Source organism: Rhamphochromis longiceps, linkage group LG23, assembly GCF_057381845.1.
Source record: "Rhamphochromis longiceps isolate RC_006_pf linkage group LG23, R_longiceps_female_GT1.1, whole genome shotgun sequence".
In the NCBI taxonomy this organism is placed as follows: domain Eukaryota; kingdom Metazoa; phylum Chordata; class Actinopteri; order Cichliformes; family Cichlidae; genus Rhamphochromis; species Rhamphochromis longiceps.
The window spans coordinates 19,816,779-19,843,357 of NC_140578.1; the positions used below are offsets into that span (position 1 = coordinate 19,816,779).

At 40.0% G+C, this 26,579-nt stretch overlaps 1 protein-coding gene across 7 annotated transcripts in view; it reads right to left on the minus strand.

The window, feature by feature from the left end:
* Positions 1-216: 216 nt before the first annotated feature.
* The window catches only part of LOC146641789 (protein NLRC3-like), a 34,432-nt gene continuing 8,069 nt past the window's right edge, over positions 217-26,579 (minus strand). The window contains exons 1-11 of one of the 7 annotated variants that reach the window (XM_085399701.1): positions 8,012-8,357; positions 7,829-7,927; positions 7,600-7,725; positions 6,693-6,771; positions 6,306-6,534; positions 4,360-6,157; positions 4,093-4,266; positions 3,623-3,796; positions 2,850-3,023; positions 1,692-1,738; positions 217-1,516 (exon numbers count right to left, since the gene is read on the minus strand). In XM_085399701.1, coding sequence (XP_085255827.1) covers positions 990-1,516; positions 1,692-1,738; positions 2,850-3,023; positions 3,623-3,796; positions 4,093-4,266; positions 4,360-6,157; positions 6,306-6,534; positions 6,693-6,771; positions 7,600-7,725; positions 7,829-7,927; positions 8,012-8,100 — 3,516 coding nt within the window. In that variant the 5' untranslated portion in view covers positions 8,101-8,357 and the 3' untranslated portion in view covers positions 217-989. Of the gene's footprint in view, positions 1,517-1,691; positions 1,739-2,849; positions 3,024-3,622; positions 3,797-4,092; positions 4,267-4,359; positions 6,158-6,305; positions 6,535-6,692; positions 6,772-7,599; positions 7,726-7,828; positions 7,928-8,011; positions 8,358-12,111; positions 14,400-14,425; positions 15,041-15,229; positions 15,277-15,557; positions 15,735-16,506; positions 16,681-16,799; positions 18,577-19,138; positions 19,383-19,522; positions 19,602-26,579 lie in introns of those variants that run through there. The other 6 variants (XM_085399707.1, XM_085399703.1, XM_085399702.1 and 3 more) reach the window with 6 other exon arrangements.

Sequence of the window (26,579 nt, forward strand, 5' to 3'; positions counted from 1 at the left end):
TTTGTACAGGAGAACAGATGCTACCTTTCAGGTGAGCATACACAAACCCTGAATCAGAAAGCCTGACTTACCCAAAAAGTTCATATCCTTATCTAACAGGGTGAGGCTGAATTTAAAAACACAAAGGGGTGAACTTAGGGAGGCAGCTTTATTGCGCTGTGGAAAAAATTTAATTCAGGATATAAGAAACAAAATCCAAAACTAGTAGTTGCGAGGAAACCGAGGAACACGGAGAAACACAGCTAGTGGGACGACATGACGACGGGCCAGGGAAACAGAGGACTCAAATACACAAAGGATAAGGAGGGAATGAGGAACAGGAGGGAAACACAGCTGGGACTAATCAGACACAATGAGACAGGAAGGAAGCAAAAATGAAGACAGGGCAAAGCACTATCAAAATAAAACAGGAAATATACATAAACTCAGACTCAAGACATGCAAGCACAGTGACTCGGGAGACAATAATAAACATGGAAACAGTACTTAACATGCATGGAGGCAAAAAGTGAAACAGACTAGATAAAAAACTCAAAACCAGAAATACAAGTGACTAAACTAGGAACACTACTGGAACAAGTAGGACAAACAAGGAAACTGAACCATAAATAATACTAAATCCCACATTATAAATGAAATCAGAAAAACACAAATACTGGGTCACTGATGCAGTATCATGAAATTTACTTCTTTATAAATCTGAATAACAATGTTATACTTCAGAAGCTTTGTCTCCAAATTTTGATGCTATTATTACGGTTATTTAATGAAGAGGTATCATATAAAGATTATGAGCTGAACTAAACTTCAGAGAAACATAACATACAAAAAAAAGAATCCTGGGATAATAATAGATTCCATTTTTCAATAACTGAAGTTTCCATCATCATTTAAACCATCAACTGATTGAATCCATGAATCTGAAAACATGTTTTTGACTGTGAGAGACAGACATGTACCGACTGAAATGTTCAACAAGACTATTCATACTAAACTACACACAGACACACTGAAGAACCAAATGAGACCGTAAACCCAGGATAAAGAGGTTCAGTGAATGTGGTGTTGAAGGTGTGGAGGTGGATCAGAGTGTTAGAGACTCTGTAGAAGGACAGAGTGCCAGCAGGACAGTCCACATACACTGCTACTCTCTTAGAGACAGAGGAGGAGGAAATGGATGTTTTTTGCTTATTGTGCCACGCAGAGTAACCACAATAATCAGAGCAGCTCAGGCTCCAGGACTGATCATTTTTTCCAAACACACAGCCTATCCTCCCCTTCCTTCTGATTGTTCTGTAACTCACTGATATATAAACTCCTCCTCTCCACTCGACCTCCCAGTAACAACGACCAGTCAGACCATTTCTGCACAGCAGTTGAGGACAGATGCAATCAAATCTGTCTGGATGATCGGGATATGGAAGACCCTCCCACACAAACATCACCTTCCTGTTGTTGTCAGACAGTTGGAGGTTTGTGTGTACTGTGTTTGTGTCGATTGTGAGTTGACAGGAATCTGATGGAGAGAACAAACACAATACAGCTGCAGTTATTGGTCCGTCATCTGTTCATTGATTGACACTTTGATGATGACTCCTGACATCAGAGATGTGAATGAGTGATGTGAGAGTTTGAAGATGGTTGAATGTGTGCTGCTTTGTTTTCATGAATCACATTAAGAACACACTTACACTTCCTCAGACCTGGTCTCAACCATCGGACTCCAGCAGGCTCCACCCTGAAAGGAGGAGGGGGGTCAGACCAGCACAGTCTCTTTCAGCAGGCACACATGGACATTACATCACTCTCATACACATGCTGTTAGACACTGATAAAGGAACAGTCCAACATATTTATAAAAATTGCAGGCTGAGCAGACATTTTGACTTTTTTGTTGTAAGCATGTTATTTACTTTACTCTTCAGTTTGTGTGAAACGTATTAAAAAAAAAAAAATCCCCAAAATTAACTCACGGTGATGTGGTCTGAAAGGTACATATTATGGGCGGCACAGCTTCACCATATAGATTCAGCACAGCCTTATAGATTTAAAATTATTATAATTTATTTATATCAAAGTACTGATATATTTTTGTTTGTTTCATAAAATAGTTTGTTTAATAAATGAGTCCATAATTTATAAAACAAACAAATAGACTAAACAAGTGATTTAAGCAGTGATTAAATTAATATCAGTTCAACTGAATTATATTTTTAAAGTGCCAGTCATGACAACAGCTGCCTGTGGGCACTTTAGTTGCTAAATAAAAAAACAATCACACAATCCTTCATGAGCATTTTTAGAAAGAAGCACTCCACCTTTAGAGCAAACAAATTTGGCCAACGTTACACTGCATGAGCCAGCGTGTCTGTGAAGGTTGTGTGAAGCATGTTCTTGGAGGGTTACACATCCACATGTTGTTATTTATTTATTAAGAACTAGGGTATGTAAACTTTGAATTAGGGTCATGTTGGTATTTTCTGTCTTCAGTAAGATTTTTAAAACAGGCAAACACAGTTGTTTAATAAATGGCTTCCCCCAACCAGTAACTATGAGTGAAAGATAAGTGCTCCCTTATTCTTTTAAGGGAGCACAGTTTCAACAGTAACGGTCAGAAACAGCAGCATAGCAGTGCAATGCATTTTAATTAGATGCTGATGCTTAATTATTTCACGTGACTAATATGTTAGTTTAACTCTTTTGATGGAGCTCATACATGTTTGATGTCCAAATATCATACACATCGAGCAATGAGGCAAGTGTACCAGAGGGAATAAAGGACAGAAAGAACTGTCATCTATTACTGTTATATCAGAGACTGGCTGTGGCTGCAAAAGACTTCTCTATACCTAAGAGTGTGGAGTCCCCAGGATGGATCCTTCAGTATAGCGGACAGCTGCTTTACTTGTTCCTGTCCTGGATGATTGTAGCTCAGGTCCAGCTCCCTCAGATAAGAAGGGTTGGAGCTCAGAGCTGAGATGAGAAAACCACAAGCTTCGTCTGTGATCAAACAACCTGACAACCTGCAGACACAAAGCATGACAGCTAATCTTCCAGAACAGCAGTGCAGTTAAAAAGAAACTTACGCAGAAAGACTAATATATATATATATATATATATATATATATATATATATATATATATATATATATATATATATATATATATATATATATATATATATATATATATATATATATATATATATGTAGTGGTTTAGTGTGTAGTGGACAAACTACAATGTTAACCAGAAGATGGCACTAAATTAAAACATAGATGATCATTTAGGTTACTATAAATCACTGAGAGGAAACATTAAAATCTAAATGTTTTATCATAGTCAATGAAATGATAAACAATGAAATATAATAGTTCAAATAAAAGTAGAATAGTTAAAATGAAAGTAAAAAATATAAATCTATGCTAAACTTAAACTAAGTTGGAACCTATTTTTAGTCTTTAACCAAATTCAAGTAAAAATCGGAATTATTTTTGACGATACATTATGGTGGAAAGAAGGAGAAAATTTATGAAAAATCTTAAAAACCATCTGTCTAACAATCATAAAAATTAAGCTAACGAAAGTGTTTATTAGTAATAAAAACAAATGTAGAATCCTGACCTGAGTGTTTCTAGTTTACAGTGAAGACTTCCTAATCCAGAAGACAACACTTTCACTCCTGATTTTGCCAGGTCATTGTTACTCAAGTCCAGCTCAATTAGACTACAGAACTGGGAACTGAGAATGGAGGATATAATTTCACAGCTTCTCTGTGATAGGTCACAGCCACTCAGTCTGGAAAGACAACAAAGCACCAAAAAATAAAAGATAATTCTTGTACATGCAAAGTCTTTACTGGCCTACTCTGAATAAATAAAGTGCTTAAAATGAAATGCTTAACTCTTTCCAGTAAATGTATATATGAGTTTGTTAGTCTCATCAAGTTGTCTCATCACCAGAGTTTATAAATCTTAATAATAAAAAACATGAATATACATCTGTAAAACATCAAATTCAAAGTCTGGGAAGTTTTCTTTTTAAATATCTACTAATTACCTTCTCACATCAAATTGCAAAATACATTATCTGACCTGATAGTTTTCAGTGTAATGTGTGGATGCTTCAGTCCAGCAGATATCAACTTCACTCCTGAGTCCCGCAGGTTGTTGTTACTCAGATCTATAGCTGTCAATTCACAGTCCTCCATTTTAAGCACAGAGGACAGAGCTTCACAGCTTCTTTCTGACAGGTTACAGCTATTTAGCCTGAAGATACAGTAATATAAAATTAAGCAGTGATAGATGTGTTTGTCATTCCTGTTAAAGGGAGAGAAGGATCTTTAAATCTTTATAACTTACAGAGCTTTTTGAGAAGCTTTGACCACTGGCAGCAGCCTCAGAAGAGCATCCTCTGAAGCAGAATATTTCTTCAAGTCAAAAACCTCAAGGTCTTCTTCTGACGACAGTAAGATGAAAACCAGAGCTGACCACTGAGCAGGAGACAGCTCATCTGTGGAGAATTGTTCTGAACTCAAAGACTGTTGGATCTTCTCCACTATGGCACGATCATTCAGCTCATTTAGACAGTGGAACAGGTTGATGCTTTTCTCTACAGACAGATTCTCATTGAGCTTCTTCTTGATGTACTGGACAGTTTCCTGATTGATCTGTGAGCCATTTCCTGTCTGTGTCAGAAGACCTTGTAGGAGGTTCTGATTGGACTGCAGTGAAAGACCCAGGAGGAAGCGAAGAAACAAGTCCAGTAATCCATTTGGACTCTGTAAGGCCTTTTTGACAGCACTCTCATAGAATTGAGACCCTGTATGTTGTCTTGTTTCAAAGTTCCTGGAGGTGTTTTGTTCCTCTTCCAGCAGATTGACTCCAGTGTTGATGAAGGTCAGATGGACATGAAGAGCAGCCAAAAACTCCTGAACACTCAGATGGATGAAGCAGAACACCTTGTCCTGGTACAGCCCTCTCTCCTCTCTAAAGAGCTGTGTGAACACTCCTGAGTACACTGAGGCTGCTGTGATATCGATGCCACACTCTGTCAGGTCTGATTCATAGAAGATCAGGTTGTCTTTCTGCAGCTGATCAAAAGCCAGTTTTCCCAGAGACTCAACCATCTTCCTGCTCTCTGGACTCCAGTGTGGATCTGTCTCAGCTCCTCCATCATACTTGAACTTCTTCACTTTTGTCTGAACCACCAGGAAGTGGATGTACATATCAGTCAAGGTCTTTGGCAGCTGTCCTCCCTCTCTGGTTCTCAGCACATCCTCCAGTACTGTAGCAGTGATCCAGCAGAAGACTGGGATGTGGCACATGATGTGGAGGCTTCGTGATGTCTTGATGTGGGAGATGATCCTGCTGGCCTGCTTCTCATCTCTAGATCTCTTCCTGAAGTACTCTTCCTTCTGTGGGTCAGTGAACCCCCTGACCTCTGTCACCATGTCCACACACTCAGCAGGGATCTGATTGGCTGCTGCAGGTCGTGTGGTTATCCAGAGCTGAGCAGAGGGAAGCAGGTTCCCCTTGATGAGGTTTATCAGCAGCTCATCCACTGAGGTGGACTTTCTAGGGTCAGTTATGAGCTCAGTGTTGTGGAAATCCAGAGGAAGTCGGCACTCATCCAGACCATCAAAGATAAACAAAACCTGGAAGTCCTCAAAGCTGCAGATTCTTACTTCTCTGATTTCACTAAAGAAGAGATTAACAAGTTCCACCAAACTAAACTTGTTCTCTTTAAGGACATTCAGTTCTCTGAATGCAAATGGAAATATGAACTGAAAGTTCTGGTTAGCTTTTTTTTCAGCCCAGTCTAGTGTGAACTTCTGTGTTAAGACTGTTTTCCCAATCCCAGCCACTCCCTTTGTCAGGACTGTTCTGATTGGTTTATCTCTTCCAGGTGGGGCTTTAAAGATGTCTTCTTGTCTAATTGTTGTTTCTTTTTTGTGTAGTCTCCTGGATGCTGTTTCAATCTGTCTGATCTCATGTTTGGCATTCACATTTCCAGTCCCTCCCTCTGTGATGTAGAGCTCTGTGTAGATCTGATTCAGAAGGGTTGGATTTCCTGTTTTAGCGATCCCCTCAAACACACACCCAAATTTCTTTTTTAGGTGAGATTTAAGTTCATATTGATAACGTCGAGCAAAGATTTCTGAAAACATAAAATAAATAACCCAAATACATGAATTATTATATAGTCAACATCTCATTCCTCTAAAGAGTGAACATATGTTTGTCTAGCTCTTGAGATATTTGTTGCATTTATCCAGCAGCTGCAGTCTTGAGAAAAATCCTCTTACTGTTTTGCAGACTATCAGCAAGTTCCTCTTGCTTAATTTTCCTCAGGAAGTGCAGTGTAATCTTCACAAAAGCCTCTCTGCTGTTTTCCCTCTGCTCTTTAACCTCAGCCTCCAGCATCTCTTCATCCTTGCTCTGACTTTCTAAGTATTCTGGAAAATCTGCATGTAAAACCTTCTGTAGCTCCTTCAGTTGTTTCTTCACAAAAGAGATGATGTTGTCCTCCACGAGCTGGAACAAAATACCACACGAATGATACAATAAATTGAAATAATTGAGCCAAACATTAGATCCATGTTGTACACACTAACAATCCACTGGTCTGCAAAATGCAGCATGGAGATGACTGTGAACAAAATATATGTAAAACTGGTTATACATGTACAGACCATAAATATTGACTCCAAGTGTGTTTGACACAGATGTGCAGATTGCCCACTGGGTACCTCTGAGCTCTCCTGGTCCAAGCTATGGAGGAATCAAAATAAACCTATCATATAGGTAACAAAAATTCTACGAGTGGCCAAATCAATAATCTGATATATATTTTTAAAGAGAAAGAATTCAATCACCACTTAAGCATTATCAAAAGAAAACAACACTGAATCTTAACAAAGTCAAGAACACTCTTAAAGAGGTAGGAGTATAATTGGCACTCCCAAGCCCAATCTAGGCCAAATCAAACATGTGGTCATCAAGAATGTGATTTCTATACCGGACTGGTCAGGACCTGGGTTAACAAACAACTCTGCGTATTAACAGGGTGACAGTAGAAACTGCCAGTATTGGCTAAAGGCAAAAAAAGGAGGAGAAGGGAAAGGCATATTCAAATCCAGTGAGAGAGAAGGAAAGTAACAATATGGGCTTTAAATGGTGGGCCACAATTGGTAAACAAAGCAAATTGGTTGAGCGAAAGAAGGGACATAGAAATGTTGTTGTTTGTGGAAGGACAGCAAGGCCAGGGGCGTTGGTGGATTCAAACTGTTGTTCAAAGGTGTAGATATGAAACATAATGAAGTAGGAGGAAGGAAAAGTATGTGAATAGTGCTGTGTAGGTCAAAAGAATGTCAGACAGGATCTAAGGAGCTTGGAAAGAAAAAGGTCATGAGTTTAACACCAATAATCAACGGGTGATGTTGAGTGTTTTTAGTGGGCATGCCCAACAGGTTCTTCCGAAATGTCATTCGGAAGAGAAACACAAATTATGAAGTAAGCTAGGTGAAATGCAGCAAAACAAAAATTAACAAAATTTATTTGTTTTCTATATCTTAACAAAGTCAACATGCTTCTGCTTACTTTACAGAATTAGCCTGTTCATCTTTAAAATCAGTAGGCTGTTTCCTTGAATTATTGCTCTTAAAGGAGACATTGCTGGATTCATCTTTATATTCATGTCCACGTGTGTCTGGTCTTTGATGAATCCTGACAGAAGAAAAGTTATTAAATTCCGCAAATGTTTCCTTGCACATAAAACCTTAAAATGTGTATTTGAAGTTCAAATCAGTTAATACCAATAACAACTTACATTTTACCAAAGGAACTTTTTTGTCTGAAATTAATCACAACTTCCTTCGAATCACTGCTTTTTAAGGATAAACAGCTGGGTTCAGCTCCAGGTTGGTTCCTGTGAATAAGGATGGAGCAGTGATGTGAGTGCTGAGGTGTGACATGGAGAAGAGTCATGGACAGTTAGAGATGGTCATCTCACCTCTGAGCTTTGGTCTGGCTCTCATGTTCCCCACACAGAGTGGTTTTAGATGGAGGGGCTCCCTCCTCTCTGTCCTCACACTGATCCATGCTGCTGAATTGACGTCAGCTCACACACACTTTCTACCTTCACCTTCCGAGGAAACACAAATCATTCATGTGCACATCAACTGAAATCCTCCTTTCCATCATGTGTGCTGTCCAAATATCAGCTGCTTCTTTTCTGCTTCATCTCAGTGTCAGCTGAATGCAGTCAGACAGCAGTGTGAGGCAGAGGAAGCTGCCATCAGCTGCTCTACTTCTACTATCAGTCCACTAGATGACGCCATGAATCACACACTGAAATACACTGAGTCACTGTAACTGGAAGCTTCAGTTCATTAATAATCACTCAGTTTAACACATCTAAACAGGATTTTAAAACAATTTGGATGATCCATAATTCAGAGAGGATCAGTAGTATTTAAGGTAAAGTGAAGAAGTGGATATTACTGTTTGAATATGTGATGATTATAATTATTGTGAGTACAAGAAAACAATGATTAGAATAAAATGGGCTCAAGTTTGTTTAGATGACAGGGTGCAGCTGTAGATCACACGAATAGGACAGGATTTGTGAATGTGTGTGTTTTAGGTTGGTTTAGCTATAAGCCTGGGTGTGTGTAACTGTAGAGAGAGAAGAATTTATTGACAGTGGGGGTCTGCCTGACATAAAACGAAATAGGAAGCCACAGTTGGAGGGTGCTAGAAATGTGTGGAACAGCTAGAAAAGAGAGAAGTAGTTCGTTGCCCTTCAGCCTGAGGTGCAGAGAGTACATCATACCCCCACACATCCTGTTTATAGGGTGCCTGAGCATTGGTGTTACACACAGACACGCACACTCACACACATATAGTGCTATGTATATTCATATATCATCATTTAGGAAAGTTGTTTTGAATATTGTAGATGACCATTAGAAATAAACACCAAGTCTAAATGTAAGGACCTGCTGGACTGTCCCTCAGATCTGCTTCTAGGTTGAAAGATCTCCCTCCGCGCAGAGCATCAGGGTGTTTGTAACTTCAGAGTGGTTTTTTTTTAGCTGGGTGATAAAAGGACCAGCAGTATAGAATGAAGATTACAACATTATCTACCCAATGTATGAGTTTTAGTTTAAAATTGTATAAATCATGGTAAACTAAGGTTCACAAGTGTTTCTCTAAATTGTGTTTTTATATTAAGTAAAAATTCTTTTATCTTTTGCCTGAACATATGGATAGGAAGTCACACATTTTGTTGTTACACATTAGACCAATGACATCAGTATTTGCAGAAATATATGGAGGTGACTGACAAGTTTCCATGTTACCATGGCAACGTGTTTCACTTCCTTTGGTTGCATTTGTATCTGTCAGAAAAAAAGAGAAGAGAGAAGACAGGAAACTGCTGCCAGCAGCATCTTTGCAATGTGGTTTGCATTTTTACCATGTGACGTCACATGTCTAGGATGAGTTTTAGTATAACAGGCTGACACGGGAGAAATCAGTGTCAGCTTTGTGCATTCATCCCAGTCTTTGCTGTTTCTTCTGTGATATATGCAAGCTTACATACATACATATATACATTATATTATTAAGATTAAATATGTTTAATATTTTTGCTTCAATGTAATAAAAAATTAAATAACTTCTTTTTGACCTATGGAACAAAAGTCTTTACTGCCAGATGTAGCAGGTGTAAATCCTCAGTAACAACCCACCAGGCTGGGCAATGAGTACACAGTGACAGTCAGAAAACTAGACCCTTTAATGGTAATACATACAAATTATTATTAGTTATTATCATTATTATCAAATTATTATTATTAAGCTTTAAAATGTTGGAGCAGGATCAAATAAAGTCCATTATAAATGTGTACTACTCAAAGAAATAATTAAAGCGTTCTGTTAATAGAGCAGGAGCGGGAATGGTTTTACAGGTGGAGGGCACTAACATTTTTCCCTCTTCATCTTTTCTGTCTGTCTTGTCATTAGTTTTGCTTTGGCTAAGGTCATTGTCCCTACTGGCACCAAGAGGTGATACCAGAACGTTTGCTGTAAAGTCTCGAGAGCATCAAGGAGATTCCAGGAGACAGTCACTCTGGTAGAGCTGGACGGGGTCATAAAATGTCCTGAGCCATCAGCAGTATCTGTTCTTTTGTGCAAGGAGGAACAGGATGAGCACTGTCAGAGCCTTACAAAACAACCTCCAAGAGTCCACTGGTGTAAATGACCGAACAATTAGAAACAGACTTCACAAAGGCGAAGATCCTGTGGTGAAGGTCGAGATCCTCTACTGGGCCCCGTACTCACTCCCCAGCACCACAGCACCAGCCTGATTGTCATTTGCTGTGGAGTACTAGAATTAGCAGGTCCACCACTGGCACCCTGTGTTTTTTACAGATGAGAGCAGGGTTACCCTGAGCATGTGTGACAGCTGTGAAAGGCTCTAAAAAAGCAGTGGAGAACGTCATGCTGCCTGTAACATGTCAGCATGTCCGGTTTAGTGTTGGGTCAGTGATGGTCTGAGGACACAAATTGATGGAGGGATACACAGACTTCTACAGGCTGGGCAACTACACCCTGACTGCCATTAGGTATCAGGATGAAATCCCCAGACCCATGTCCTACCTGACAGTGGTGGAGAGGGTCCTGGGTACCTCCTGATGAAAAATGTGGCGAGAGTATGCAGGCAGTTCCTGCAGGATGAAGGAACTGACAGCACTGACTGGCCCCCAAGCTTGCCTAACCTAAATCCAACAGAACAACTATGGGACATTATGTTTGAGTCCATCTGATGCCACCACGTTTTTCCCTCAGACTGCTGAGAAAGTCAGTGATGCCCTTCTCCAGATCTGTGATAAGATCCCTCTGTACACCCTCCACCCTCTTGTCAGGAACACACCCAGACATTGTCAGGCTTGCATACAAGCACATGACGTCCATACAGACGACTGAATACCATTTTGGGTTGGTGCCATTAAATTTCATCAAAATGGACTCAGAAAATTTTTCACTTTGGTTTTCTGAGCATCTTTGAATTCATTATGTTTATTATTTTCATTCCCATCAAACGACATGGCCTCTTTTCATTCCGACCACATTACCCATTTAATATCAGTACAAATATCCACTGTGTCCTTTTTCCCCACTGACATCTGATGTGTTTTCAAAGTGTTCATTTTTTGAGCAGTTACATGTTCACTCTGTTCTAGGAAGAAATCAGTAGAAATACACAAATGAAATGTCAACTATACATGATTATATCATTTCTCCAATAAACAGAAATGTTGAGCTCTTAATAATTAGGAAAAAAAAACCCTTAAAGGTAGGTGTGGTGGAAGACACCAAAATGAAAGCATTGCTCTCATCTTAACAAGTGTTCTCAGACAAATGTAGTAAAAGTAAAAATACTGTTCATTTGGAGCAGCTCCTGTCTATAGTTTAATCATTGAATTATGGAAGGTGTACTTTGAGTTGAAGTAACTGTAGCAGTGGGAATATCTCAAGCAGAAAAAAAGAAGTATTCAAAGTTACTCGAAGAGAGCAGTGAAGAAAAAATATTGAGTTAACTTTCAGGTCCAGGAGAAGATCAAATTTGTAAAGCCAGTTTCAAAATAAAAGACAAATCCTCACGGTGAAAATATTTAAATAGGAATTCAAATATAGTTAATAAGTAGGTAAGTTCCTTGGCTCACATACAAAGAAGCGCACACAGATAAAATTGTGGCTGACACATTTACCTGCTGGCCTCCTTCATTCACTCTGAGTCTGTCACTGTGAGCTATGAGCGGCAGAGTTGTGCTGGAACTAAACAGCGCACAGCTGATGTGATCCAGGAAAACATTACAGACCGCCTCACTCACCTTCACACGGAGCTTCATATGGAAACGATCATCTGATACGAAATACAGGAAAGTGAAATGAAACTTCAATGAGGAAGGAAACACTCAGAGATGCGTTTAAGGCCAATCAGAATCGACAAAATCAACATCTGATCACTTTATAGTTTTAATCTTTTTGGGGAGAGAAATTGACGCATATATCAATGTTTGTCTTACGGTGTAATTTTTTGTCACTTAAACGTCAAACACACAGGCCTATTTTTTTTTAACTTGAAGGATTAAGCTCTTAGTTTCTTCAATGCTTAAAACATTTATTTTTTGAAGTCTGACAGTTTACTGTTGTTTTGTGTGAGCTGCATCCTTGATTAAGTTCTGAACTGAAGTTGGGTTTTTGGGGAGCAGCAAAGCTTCACAGGGAGCAAAATAAATGCAGAACGTCCTACATATTTAATGAAAGCCAGTCATTTATATCAGAATGTAGTTCAAAGTTTTACCAGCAGAGAGCGACAACTCCCCAATTTATGTCAAACTCGTTCACAGTTGATATTAGTTTTACTAGAGCTTCAGTGAACGTTCATCGTATTTTAAACAGATAACTGAGAGAGAGTTCCTCTGATGATGAAACAGTAATGCGCCATTTGTGGTGTTGCAGAGCTGTGGGACTGTACTTGTGGTCATTATGGGACGATTCCTCTGGTTTGAGCAAAAAGATTTTAACGCTGGAAATCCATCAGCTCACTTTAACAGACAGCGGCTCGATTTACTAACAGTCCGCACCAGAGAAACAAACATGTTCAGGCATTAAAAAACTACGGCTGGAATTTTCAAGTGGTGTAGTGTCATTTTTGTGACTGAGAGGCATGGTCACAGCAAGTCTTTTTATGGCAGACCTATAATGTAGTTCACATTTTACATTAATAATAATATTTGTGGCATGCAGTAAATTTAACACTGGGATTTGTGATGGTTTGAGTGTTTACCTGGATTCAGGGGGAAAGGTCAGAAAAATATAAATGGGATGGGTGTACGACTCAAAGATGTGAGTGTAGTGCTAAAACTTTGTCTCTGTCCTGCAACTCTTCACAAAAGGGATTCTTTTCTCAGCAGTGCACACAGAGTGATTTTCATATAGTTCACCCCCCCCAATCAGAGCTATGCAGACCATATTGAAATGCAACTGTTAATACGACTGTGGCAGATTTTAAGAAGAACCTGTAGCCTCACACAGAAAAAAAAGAGCAAAACCCTTGTTTACCTACATTACACAGCATCAGTATGTTCATTAACATACAGAGTTTCAAACATGAAGACCACATGTTCTGGTGAACTGTTTAAAAACATCAACAAAAACACTTTTGCTGTAGCCTATAGATTTAAATCTCTTTATATTCCATTACAGATGCTACTGTTACTTACCCCAAACATTAGGCACTGTTATGCTACTACTATCATCTACTACTGTTACTATTACTACTGCAAAATAAAAAAAGGCAGTATAATAAACAAACAAACAAGATGAGAGACAAATAAAACTATATGTATTAACAGTGTATAAACAAATTTCATAAAGACAAAATAGTCTTTAGCCCAGAATTGTGAAATTATTTTCTTACAGCATTAAAACTAATTAAATTAAAATAAATACAAAATGAAGGTAAACACAACAAACATAAACAGAGCAGTGTACAGTACCTGGTTTGAAAGTTGACCTTTTCCAAGATTTTAAAGTCTAAAAGACCCTTATTATTATAATGTCTTTACATTACAATATAAATATATAATATAGGCAGCTGTTGTTGTGATTTGGCACTATATAAATAAAAGTGAAATGAAAAGTTCAGTGACACTCATCTCACTCTGGGTTTTTGTTCAAACTTGGTTCTGTCAGTTTTCATTCCAAAATCATATTTCACAATCTTCATCAGTTTTAAGGTTAAACAGTATTAATGGAACCAGTGAGTTTTCTGTCCATGCTTCTGGTCTACAGTGTGCACAGAAAGGCTGATGAGTTCAACTTCACCCCATAACCAAACCCAGGATAAAGAGTTTCAGTGAAAGTGGTGTTGAAGGTGTGGAGGTGGATCAGAGTGTCAGAGGAGACTCTGTAGAAGGACAGAGTGCCAGCAGGACAGTCCACATACACTGCTACTCTGTGAGAAACATTAGATAATGACGTTACTGTAATGGGAGTCCCGCTGTTGTTGTGCCAGGCGCTATACCCTCCATCAGTGCAGGTCAGACACCAGGACTGCTCATTGCCTCCAAATTTTGAGGCATCAATGTCTCCGTTCCTTCCGATCCCTCTGTAGCTTACTGCAATATAAACCTTTCCAACCCACTCGACCTCCCAGTAACAGCGACCAGTCACACCATTTTCACACAGCACCTGAGGCCAGTAATCAAATCTCTCTGGGTGGTCAGGATACGGGTGCTCCTTTCTCAGGTCTGTCACTTTTTTGTTGCTTTCGGATAATTTGAGGAATTTGTGAGCTGTGTTTGGGTCCAGCGTGAATTCACAGAAATCTACCAAAAAGAGCATAAAAATCTTTGGTTAATATTGTCTAAAGTTTCCTGTTTTTCATGTATATCTATATTTAAACTGCATTAAGTTGATTTTTGGCTAAGTCTATTTTTTTAGTAAGTGATGTTTCCATCTGGGGTAAAACTACCTCCTCCAGTGTGTTGTAGCCTGCCACTGGGGACGTTTGAGGACATGTCGGTGGACTCATATTTGATATGACATGAGAAAATACTTAAGGGAAACAAGCTCAACATATGCAGTACCGAAAACTGCAAATGGTTTGAAAAGAATCAAGACGTTCAAGATCAAAACTCTAAATTAAAAAGGTTTGCGATCCATCCCCTCCATGTATGAATTAAAAGAACGGGACTTAACATTCAGCCCTGATGTGGTTGATGAAGCACAAATAATACAATATATAAAATGTTTGTTTTAATGTTGCATTAAAGCAGAGGGGCGATCGTGGCTCAAGAGCTGGGAGTTCGCCTTGTGATCGGAAGGTTGCCGGTTTGAGCCCTGGGTCAGACAGTCTCGGTCGTTGTGTCCTTGGGCAAAACACTTCACCCATTGCCTACTGGTGGTGGTCAGAGGGCCCCCTGGCGCCAGTGTCCAGCAGCCTCGTCTGATTGGGACTAGTAAAGCGCTATACAAATACAGGCCATTTACCATTATACAGTAACATTTACTATGCAAGAATGCACAAAATGCTATATCATGATGAATAAGAGAAAGTAATTCAAAAGAAAAACTATGACTCATTGAAAGTGGGGGAGAGAGCTCAACAGGGGAAGTATAAACATAGTACATTAGAAAAAACAAAAAAAGCACTTACACTTCCTCAGACTTGATTTTAACCACTCGATTCCAACTGGGTCAGCTCTGCAAGATATGGGAGGAGAAATTATTATCTTCCTTTGTTACGTCGCAAATACTTCTAAACACTAAGATGCAGATAAAGTTAAATAAAGCAAAACACCAAATATAGAAAGATTGTTGTAATATTTGTGAAGTATCCCTTTGGTAAACACAACTAAGAGCAAATAGTCTGCAAAAGAAATCTTTGCATATCACAGAACTACTGAAAATCCTAATCCTAGTTAAGTTTGCATGTAGATGCGGAGGAGGACTTTTTCATGTTTTTAATCAGGGTGATTGCTGACCTGAGATTTTCTATTCTCCAGTGTGGATCATTCAACTCAGCAGCCAAAAGTTTCACTCCTGTGTCTCCAGGGTGATTGTAGGACAGGTCGACCTCTCTCAGATGGGAGGAGGGGTTGGAGTTCAGAGCTGAGGCCAGAGCAATACACCCTTCATGCGTGATCATGCAGCCTGTCAACCTGCAAACGCAAAACTACCATTAACTAGGATATATTAAATTTTATGAGATAAGATATATTATACTTCTTTTATCCAGGGAGTTGGAAAAGGGTGTCACAGGAGCCAATGCATTAAACAAAATCTATTTAAAAAGGCCATAAATGAAGTAGAATAACACAATTAAATAAAAGCGATTTAAAATAGCCCAGTAAGGGAAAAACTTATAGAGTGAAAAGAACAAGCTGCAAAGTGAAATAAAATAAAATTTAAATAATACAAAAATGAAACAATACTGCAATCTGTGAATCTTAGAGAAAGAGCTCCATTGTCTGTGCAGCAACTGTTGCAGATTGAGGTTATTCTATATTATATTACATATTATCCACACCCATTTGGCTTACCTCTGAATCTGCTGATGGACAAACCCAAACAGTGTATTCAAACTGAAAAGAGCATTTCCCATCACTAGCAGACTTTCAGATGCTCCAGAATCACTGTGGACAAATACTGGGTGACCTAGTCACCTTTGACACTAAACCCCAAATTACCTTCTCTGATCAAACAATCGTCACCCAGCTGTACAATAAAGAGAAATACACACACACTTTTTTGTTTCTTTTTCTTTTTCTTGTTTTTTTTTTAAATGTCATAATGCATATGACTAAACCAAGTACATTTTCTTAAATTGAGATTTTGGAAAACAAATATGAGGTGCAATGACAATGAAAAAAAGTAAATACATAAATGTTCATTTTTAAAGCAACTCAGTAAAACAGAAGATATTGAACTGACCTAAGAGTTTCCAGGGCGCAATGTGGACTTTCCAGACCTCTGGATAGTGCCTTGACTCCTTTGTCCTGCAGGTCATTGTTACTCAAGTCCAGCTCTCTGAGTCTACAGGATGGAGAGCTGAGAATTGTGGACAGAGCGTCACAACTTCGTTCTGTAAGGTTACAGCCACTCAGTCTGGAAAAACATAGGAGAATAAATAAACACATATTTAAAAGAAAAGGAGAAAAAAAAATCTGGTTTTAACAACTATCACATGAACCAAAATACCCAAACCAATATCTGTACCCACTTACAGAGCTTTCTTAGAGGCCGTGACCACTGGTAGCAGCCTCAGAAGTGCAACCTCAGAAGCAGAGTATTTCTTCAGGTCAAACACATCTAGATCTTCTTCTGATGACAGTAAGATGAAGACCAGAGCTGACCACTGAGCAGAAGATAGTTTATCTGTGGAGAGACTTCCTGATCTCAGGGACTTTTGGATCTCTTCCACTAGAGAACGATCATTCAGTTCATTCAGACAGTGGAACAGGTTGATGCTTTTCTCTGGACAAGGGATTTCCTCGATCTTTATCTTGATGTACTGGACAGTTTCCTCTTTGGTCGGTGAGCCACTTCCTGGTTGTGTCAGCAGACCTCGAAGGAGAATCTGATTGCTCTGCAGTGACAGACCGAAAAGGAATCGAAGAAACAAGTCCAGGTGCCCATTTGGACTCTCTAAAGCCTTATCCACACTACACTGGTAAAAAAGGTTTTCTCTTTGGAAAGTTGATTGTTGTTCTTCCATCAGATTGATACCAGACTTAATAAAGGTCAGATGGACATGAAGAGCAGCCAGAAACTCCTGAACACTCAGATGGATGAAGCAGAACACCTTGTCTTGGTACAGTCCTCTCTCCTCTCTAAAGAGCTGTGTGAACACTCCTGAGTACACTGAGGCTTCTTTAATATCAATGCCACACTCTGTCAGGTCTGATTCATAGAAGATCAGGTTGTCTTTCTGCAGCTCATTAAAAGCCAGTTTTCCCAGAGACTCAATCATCTTCCTGCTCTCTGGACTCCAGTGTTTATCTGGTTCAAATTTACTATATTTATTATACTTAATGTTGCTCAGTTTTGTCTGAACCACCAGGAAGTGAATGTACATCTCAGTCAAGTTCTTGGGAAGCTCTCCTCCCTCTCTGGTTTTTAGCACATCCTCCAGAACTGTAGCAGTGATCCAGCAGAAGACTGGGATGTGGCACATGATGTGAATACTTCGTGATGTCTTCATATGTGAGAGAACTTTATCAGATAGCTTGTCATCTGAGAACCTCTTCTTGAAGTACTGTTCCTTCTGAGGGTCAGTGAACCCTCTGACCTCTGTCAGAATGTTAACACAGTCAGAAGGAATCTGATTGGCTGCTGCAGGTCGTGTGGTTATCCAGAGGTGAACAGAAGGAAGCAGTTTCCCCCTTATAAGGTTTGTCAGCAGCACTTCCACTGAGGTGGACTTTCTAGGGTCAGTTATGAGCTCAGTGTTGTGGAAGTCCAGAGGAAGTCGACACTCATCCAGACCATCAAAGATGAACAAAACCTGGAAGTCTTCAAACCTGCAGATTCCTGCTTCTTTGGTTTCAGTAAAGAAGTGATGAACAAGTTCCACCAAGCTGAACTTTTCCTCTTTCAGCACATTCAGCTCTCTAAAAGTGAATGGAAATATGAACTGGATGTCCTGGTTGGCTTTGCCTTCAGCCCAGTCCAGAATGAACTTCTGTGTTAACACTGTTTTCCCAATGCCAGCCACTCCCTTTGTCAGCACTATTTTTGGTTCCTCTTTTCCAGGCAAGCCTTTAAAAATATCTTCTTGTCTAATTGTTGCTTCTGGTCTGTCTGGATTTCTGGAATTTTTTTCAATCTGTCTGACCTCATGTTCTTCATTGACCTCTGCAGTCCCCCCCTCTGTGATGTAGAGCTCTGTGTAGATCTGATTCAAAAGGGTTGGATTTCCTGCTTTAGCGATCCCCTCAAACACACACTGGAACTTCTTTTTCAGAGTAGATTTGAGATTCTGTTGGCACATGGAAGGAGATTCTGAAAGAACAAAGAACACCCTGTACTTAAAAAGAATTTACATCATAATACTGACACACAAAAGTTTTTTACTGTTGGCTGACGCAGAATAATTGTCATTTTGATTCTTGTTGAAGTGCAAATAAAATCAGCCTTTCATTACAAAAAAACCAAAAGCTTGGCATAAATGAAGCATGTGACTTCATTTAAGTACATTGGCACCATTTTATTTTTTACAAATGGTGCCAATGTACCATTTGTAAAAAAAAAAACAAAAACAAAAAAAAACGTAATTCTACTTTAAAGAAGTCTGTTGGTGTTATTAGCTTGCTTGGATGGTGAGGTACATTTGAAAATCGAATCTACTTAGGCTAAAACCAGCCAAAAGCGAAGCTTGATGCTGGGAGGAGGGAGCCCAAAGCCAGAGACGGTCAGAAACAGAAAGCAGACAAAGCACAGGTCCATAGTAACTGATCAAATATGTACAGCATTTGGTGGAAATCTAGCAAAGGTAGCATAAACTAGTTATAAATTATTTATGCTGAGCAAGTCTCTGTTTAAGCCTTTAGAGAAATATTCTTACTGCACTGCAAACAGTCAGCGAGCCTCTCCTTCTTCATTCTCCTCAGGAAGTGCAGTGTGATCTTCAGAAATGCTTCTCTACTTCTCTTCCTCTCCTCTTCATCCTCACCCTCCAACAACTCATCAACCTCTCTTTGATTCTCTAAGCATTGTGGGTAATCTGGACTCAGAACCTTCTGTATCTTTTTCAGCTCACTCTTCACAAAAGCGATGATGTTGTCCTCCAGCAGCTAGAACACAATACTCTGTGAATATCCAATCAAACTGAAATCATCAAGCCAATCAGATTCATGTTGTAAACACTAACAATGTGCTGGACTACAAGTGCAGCATAGAAATGACTGAACCGTATAGATGCCAGAATAACTGTTGTGCATGTACAGACCATAAATATGGAGTCCAGGTGTGTTTGATGATCGTGGGCAGACCGGCCTTTAGGAGCTCCTGAGGTCTGCTGGTCCACGCTGTGAAGAAATCATCAAGAATTAGAGACAGGGATTTTATTTCTCGAAGTTGGCTTGAGTTCCGGTGACGTCACCATCCTGAATGGCGGCCTAAAGTAATAGCTCCCTCGTGAAAATAGTTATTTCGTCCCTTCAGACCATCAAATACTAGACCTACAAATAATACTCGAACAGATGAGAGGGGCAAGAATGGGGAAGACGCGTGCAAACAAAGAAACCACCGCCGCAGAAACTGCAGATGCAGAAAATTCGAGGAGCAGCTCTCTTACGAAGGGACAAGAAGGCGAAGCTAATGCTAACCCAGCTCCCTCAAGTGCCGACGTAAGTTTGACAAAAATCTTGGAGGAGATTCGGGACTTCCGAAAAGACATAAAAGAACAATTAACTGGTATTAAATCAGAGATTATCAGCGTTAATCAAAAAATAACGGAGGCAGAGGTACGAATTGAAAAAGTGGAAGACCGTGTTCAAAATTTGGAACAGACGCTGAATAAGATGATAAAAGTCATGGATCAACAAGAAAATAAGTTACTTGACTATGAAGGAAGATCCCGACGAGAAAATTTAAGGATACAGTGGGGCAAAAAAGTATTTAGTCAGCCACCGATTGTGCAAGTTCCCCCACTTAAAATGATGACAGAGGTCAGTAATTTGCACCAGAGGTACACTTCAACTGTGAGAGACAGAATGTGAAAAAAAAATCCATGAATTCACATGGTAGGATTTGTAAAGAATTTATTCGTAAATTAGGGTGGAAAATAAGTATTTGGTCACCTCAAACAAGGAAAATCTCTGGCTCTCACAGACCTGTAACGTCTTCTGTAAGAAGCTTTTCTGTCCCCCACTCGTTACCTGTATGAATGGCACCTGTTTGAACTCATCATCTGTATAAAAGACACCTGTCCACAGCCTCAAACAGTCAGACTCCAAACTCCGCCATGGCCAAGACCAAAGAGCTTTCGAAGGACACCAGGAAAAGTATTGTAGACCTGCACCAGACTGGGAAGAGTGAATCTACAATAGGCAAGCAGCTTGGTGTGAAAAAATCAGAGGAGGAGCTGTGAATACGGGGAACTGCACTGTGTTGTCCAGTCTATTTCCCCCTATTGGCAAGCTCACGCAAGTAGGGCCGTTTATGCCCCGGAAAGATAATTATACGTGCTTTAAGTTTTCCACAGATAAAGTTAAATATCGGTTGGGGGAAATTGACCCCAGTTGGTGTTCGGTCACCCAGATTGGGAGGACCACCAACAATGTGAGTGATGCAGCCACCCTAATTGGGACTTGGGCTAGGAGCGGGCTGTATTACTATTGCGGGCACAGGACTCTACTGGTTCGTGTTCCTCTTGGGAGCGTGGGGACGTGCGCGATGGTGAGACTAGGAGCGCCACTTATGCTAATCGGAAATAAGGTAAAATCAATTCCCTCACACAATACGCGCACTTTGGCAGCCAGGCGCAAAAGACACATTTTGAGGAAGAGAGGAATACATGACATAAATGTTTATGACCCTAGAATGAATTCCCCCACCTGGATCGACTCCATTGGAGTGCCCAGGGGGGTTCCAAATGAATTTAAACTTGTTGACCAAATAGCAGCCGGGTTTGAAAATATTCCAATAATTTCTGCTTTCTTTCCAGTGACCCCAAACAAGAATGTAGATAGGATTAATTATGTTCATTACAATGTGCTGAGGCTCTCTAACCTGACCAGAGACGGCATGGAGGGGTTGGCGGAGCAGGTGGGTCCGACCTCGTTAATGGGAGTGCAGAATAGAATGGCCCTTGACATGTTGTTAGCGGAAAAAGGGGGCGTGTGTTCTATGTTTGCCGATCAGTGTTGCACCTTTATTCCAAACAATACTGCTCCAGATGGGTCGGTAACCAAGGCTCTGGAGGGCCTAAAGAGCCTTTCTGAAACTATGCATGATCACTCAGGTGTTGGTAATCCGTTAGAAGGCTGGCTGACCTCAGTGTTCGGACGGTGGAAGGGGGTTATCGCTTCGGTCATGTTTTCTTTGTCTGTTGTGGTGGGTATTATGGTTATTTGTTGTTGTCTCATCCCTTGTGCCAGAAGAATGTTCAAAAGTATGTCTGTGAGGGCAGTGGACCCTGGAGTCATTACTCCAATGTCCATGATGCCAATGATGCATGTAGAACTGAATGTGTAGGCCAAGGAGGGACACAACTGTTTGTGACCTCTGGATTCTCCAGAGGTCAACAGAGGGAATTGTAAAATAAGGAGGGGATGTTTTTCTCATTATCATTTAATATTTTAATATGGCATTATTAGTTCATTAGAAGTATATAACCAGCTTTGCATTAAGCATAAATTGAAGTTTTTGACCTTACATTATCTTTTGCATTTACAGTGATGGCTATAATTTCAGTTTGATCTTTTTCCTTGCAGGTACCAGAATAATAACATGATTTTCCATTGCAGATGTAACCCTGATCATTCCATACACATTGCAGTTTGTTGCTTATTTTAGAGTTGTGCTCAAGTTAATTAAAGGTTAAAGCTACAGCCAGCGCGAGTCTGGCTGATCTATGGAGGGCAAAGGCTTTGAGCTTGGAAGGCCGCACGCGCTTACACAGCACTTATAAGATGTTATTCTTGGTGATTTTGTGCTTAGTCATGTTTTAATATGTTTTAAGTAGAAGTAGCTGATCCAGCAATATTCATTTAATATTATATACTTGATTTAGAGCAATACACACTGATGGTCTTAACAAATGAAAGAGTCCTTGTAGCTGCCATGTTGTGTCTTAGCAGGGTACAGACGGTTCCAGGAGACGGGGGCAGTCAGCGTCTGCCCTCGGGAAGGAGACAATGTTATTCTTTGTGTTAAATAAAATTGTCAACATTGATTGTATTACACCTGTCACTACGCATGAAGGGGCGTTCTAATACCCTGATTTCATAAAACTATGGTGATGTGTTTTTTGAGACGAGATCTGAGACTGTCTGCATACAGTGTCCATCTCCCACGTGTGTGATCATTAAATCATCGTTTGACTCAACCCGACCGGACCAGTGTTGTTATTGTGGGTTTTTCCTCTGGTGTCCATCCCCAATATTTTGAACCTTAACAACTATGAAGGAAGATCCCGACGAGAAAATTTAAGGATACAGTGGGGCAAAAAAGTATTTAGTCAGCCACCGATTGTGCAAGTTCCCCCACTTAAAATGATGACAGAGGTCAGTAATTTGCACCAGAGGTACACTTCAACTGTGAGAGACAGAATGTGAAAAAAAAATCCATGAATTCACATGGTAGGATTTGTAAAGAATTTATTCGTAAATTAGGGTGGAAAATAAGTATTTGGTCACCTCAAACAAGGAAAATCTCTGGCTCTCACAGACCTGTAACGTCTTCTGTAAGAAGCTTTTCTGTCCCCCACTCGTTACCTGTATGAATGGCACCTGTTTGAACTCATCATCTGTATAAAAGACACCTGTCCACAGTCTCAAACAGTCAGACTCCAAACTCCGCCATGGCCAAGACCAAAGAGCTTTCGAAGGACACCAGGAAAAGTATTGTAGACCTGCACCAGACTGGGAAGAGTGAATCTACAATAGGCAAGCAGCTTGGTGTGAAAGAATCAACTGTGGGAGCAATCATCAGAAAATGGAAGACATACAAGACCACTGATAATCTCCCTCGATCTGGGGCTCCACGCAAGATCTCATCCCGTGGGGTCAAAATGATCATGAGAACGGTGAGCAAAGATCCCAGAACCACACGGGACCTGGTGAATGACCTGCAGAGAGCTGGGACCAAAGTAACAAAGGTCACCATCAGTAACACACTACAACGGCAGGGAATCAAATCCCACAGTGCCAGACGTGTTCCGCTGCTGAAGCCAGTGCATGTCCAGGCCCGTCTGAAGTTTGCCAGAGAGCACATGGATGATACAGCAGAGGATTGGGAGAATGTCATGTGGTCAGATGAAACCAAAGTAGAACTTTTTGGTATAAACTCAACTCGTCGTGTTTGGAGGAAGACGAATACTGAGTTGCATCCCAAGAACACCATACCTACTGTGAAGCATGGGGGTGGAAACATCATGCTATGGGGCTGTTTTTCTGCCAAGGGGACAGGACGACTGATCCGTGTTAAGGACAGAATGAATGGGGCCATGTATCGTGAGATTTTGAGCCAAAACCTCCTTCCATCAGTGAGAACTTTGAAGATGAAACGAGGCTGGGTCTTCCAACATGACAATGATCCAAAACACACCGCCCGGGCAACAAAGGAGTGGCTCCGTAAGAAGCATTTGAAAGTCCTGGAGTGGCCTAGCCAGTCTCCAGACCTCAACCCCATAGAAAATCTGTGGCGGGAGTTGAAAGTCTGTGTTGCTCGGCGACAGCCCCAAAACATCACTGCTCTCGAGAAGATCTGCATGGAGGAATGGGCCAAAATACCAGCTACTGTGTGTGCAAACCTGGTAAAGACCTATAGTAAACGTTTGACCTCTGTTATTGCCAACAAAGGTTATGTTACAAAGTATTGAGTTGTATTTTTGTTATTGACCAAATACTTATTTTCCACCCTAATTTACGAATAAATTCCTTACAAATCCTACCATGTGGATTCATGGATTTTTTTTTCACATTCTGTCTCTCACAGTTGAAGTGTACCTCTGGTGCAAATTACTGACCTCTGTCATCATTTTAGGTGGGGGAACTTGCACAATCGGTGGCTGACTAAATACTTTTTTGCCCCACTGTATATAATGTTCCGGGAGGAGCCGAGGGCTCGTCTATGATGGACATGTGGAAAAACTACTGCGGGACACTCTGGAGATAAACCCTACCGTGGAGTTTGGCATCGAGAGAGCACACCGGGCGCTGGCATCAAGACCCGCCGGAGACAGGCAAGATAAAACGCGATCAATAATAGTCAAATTTCTCCGCTATAGGGTTAAAGAAGAGATCCTACGTAGAGCTTGGGAAAAGAAGAAAGTTTTTCTGAATGGGAAATTAATATTCTTTGACCATGATTACCCTCCAGTAGTACTGCAGAAGAGAAAGGAGTACGTAGAGGTGAAGCGGGTGTTAAAGCAGAAAAATATCCGCTTCCATACTCCGTTCCTGGCAAAACTACGAGTGTTTTATGAGGATGGAACATGTCTGTATCAGACGGCGGAGGAGGCGACCACAGACATGAAGGACAGAGGGCTTCCAGTTAATGTGACTACATCGAAGGAGAGTCTGGTCGAGCAGCTGTCCTGTACCGCCTGGGAAACAACGAGAGGATCAACTCAGCGAGGGACAGACGACGAGCGAGAGAAAGATATCAGGGCGAGACTGCGAACCTTCAGAAGACAGATCATACCCTCGTCAGAGGAGTTATAAGTACTGTCGGGCTTTAAAAGGAGGTAAAAATACCCGGTGTTATATATATTTCAAGATGTTTGTGTGTATATCTCTACCCCAATTGGATGAGATTATATAGATATAAGCGAGGGATGCATAAAGACACACTTTCTGTGTAATGAACAACGACTTTGTTTTCTTTCGCCTCAAGTGCCATGGCGGGGGCCCTCAGCCCATATATGGGAGAGGCTTTCCCTCACAGCTAGACGCTTTTTCTAGCTCTACCCAGGGTCACTTATTAGAGACCCCAGCCTTGGAACCACAGTTTTTTTTTCTACTTGTTACCTATGTTTGATATCTTTGTTTGTTTAGGGAGTAGATCTGATAAGTTTCATTTTATTTGTTCCATGGACATACGTTGATTACATATGGCTAGTGATAAAGTAAAATTTCTATCTTTCAATGTTAATGGGCTGTTAAATCCAATTAAACGTACTAAAATCTTAACTAAAGTGAAAGCAGAACAAGCCCATATAGTCTACTTACAGGATACCCACTTGACAGATAAAGAGCACGTAAAATTAAAGAGAATGGGTTTTACTAATTTGTTTTTTTCTTCATACAAATCAGGACATAGGAGGAGTTGCAATCCTTATTTCAAGTAAATTAAACTTTGAAAAAGTATCTGAAATGGGTGATAAAGAGGGTAGATTTATTCTAGTAAAAGGAAAAATAGATGGGAATTTGATCACCCTTTTAAATGTTTATGCTCCGCCAGAGAGTGATATTAGTTTCTTCCAAAGGATCATTAATATTATGGTAACAGAAACAGAAGGCCTTTTGATTTGTGGAGGGGATTTAAATATACACCTACAGCCAAAATTAGACTCGTCTAGCAGGAAAACGTATGATAGGAAATCACCATATATCAAAGTGAATGCACTTTTTGAGGAGGTAGGATTAATTGACATATGGCGAGACCTTTTTCCTAATAGAAGGGACTATACTTACTACTCTGCTCCACACTCTCTTTATACAAGGATAGATTATTTTATAACATTTGGTAAAGATAAGGATAAAATACATACTTGTGGAATTGGGACGATAGATATAAGTGACCATGCACCAATATACTTATCCATTGATTTTAACCTACGGTTAAAAAATAATACATGGAAATTGAACTCAAGTCTATTGAATGATTCGCCTTTTAAGGCACAAATTAAATCAGAAATTAGTCTCTTCTTAGAGTTCAATGATACTGGAGAAGTACCACCTTCCATACTATGGGATACTTTGAAGGCGGTACTAAGAGGGAAAATTATAGCAATAACTTCATTTAGGAAAAAAGATAAGAATAGAAAACTAGAGGAGTTGAATAAGAGACTAAAGGAACTAGAAAGAAGACATAAAAGGGACTTAGCACAGGATATATTAAGGGAAATCAAAAACATTAGGAACGAAATTAACAATCTAGCCACACAAGAAATCAAGAAAGATTTAATGTTTTTGAAACAGAGACACTATGAAAGTGGCATTAAATCTACCAAAATATTGGTGTGGAAATTGAAAAAAAAGACAGCGGAAAATACAATTTATAAAATTAAGGACCCAAGTACAAAAGTGATAAAAAATAAATTAAATGAAATACAGGAA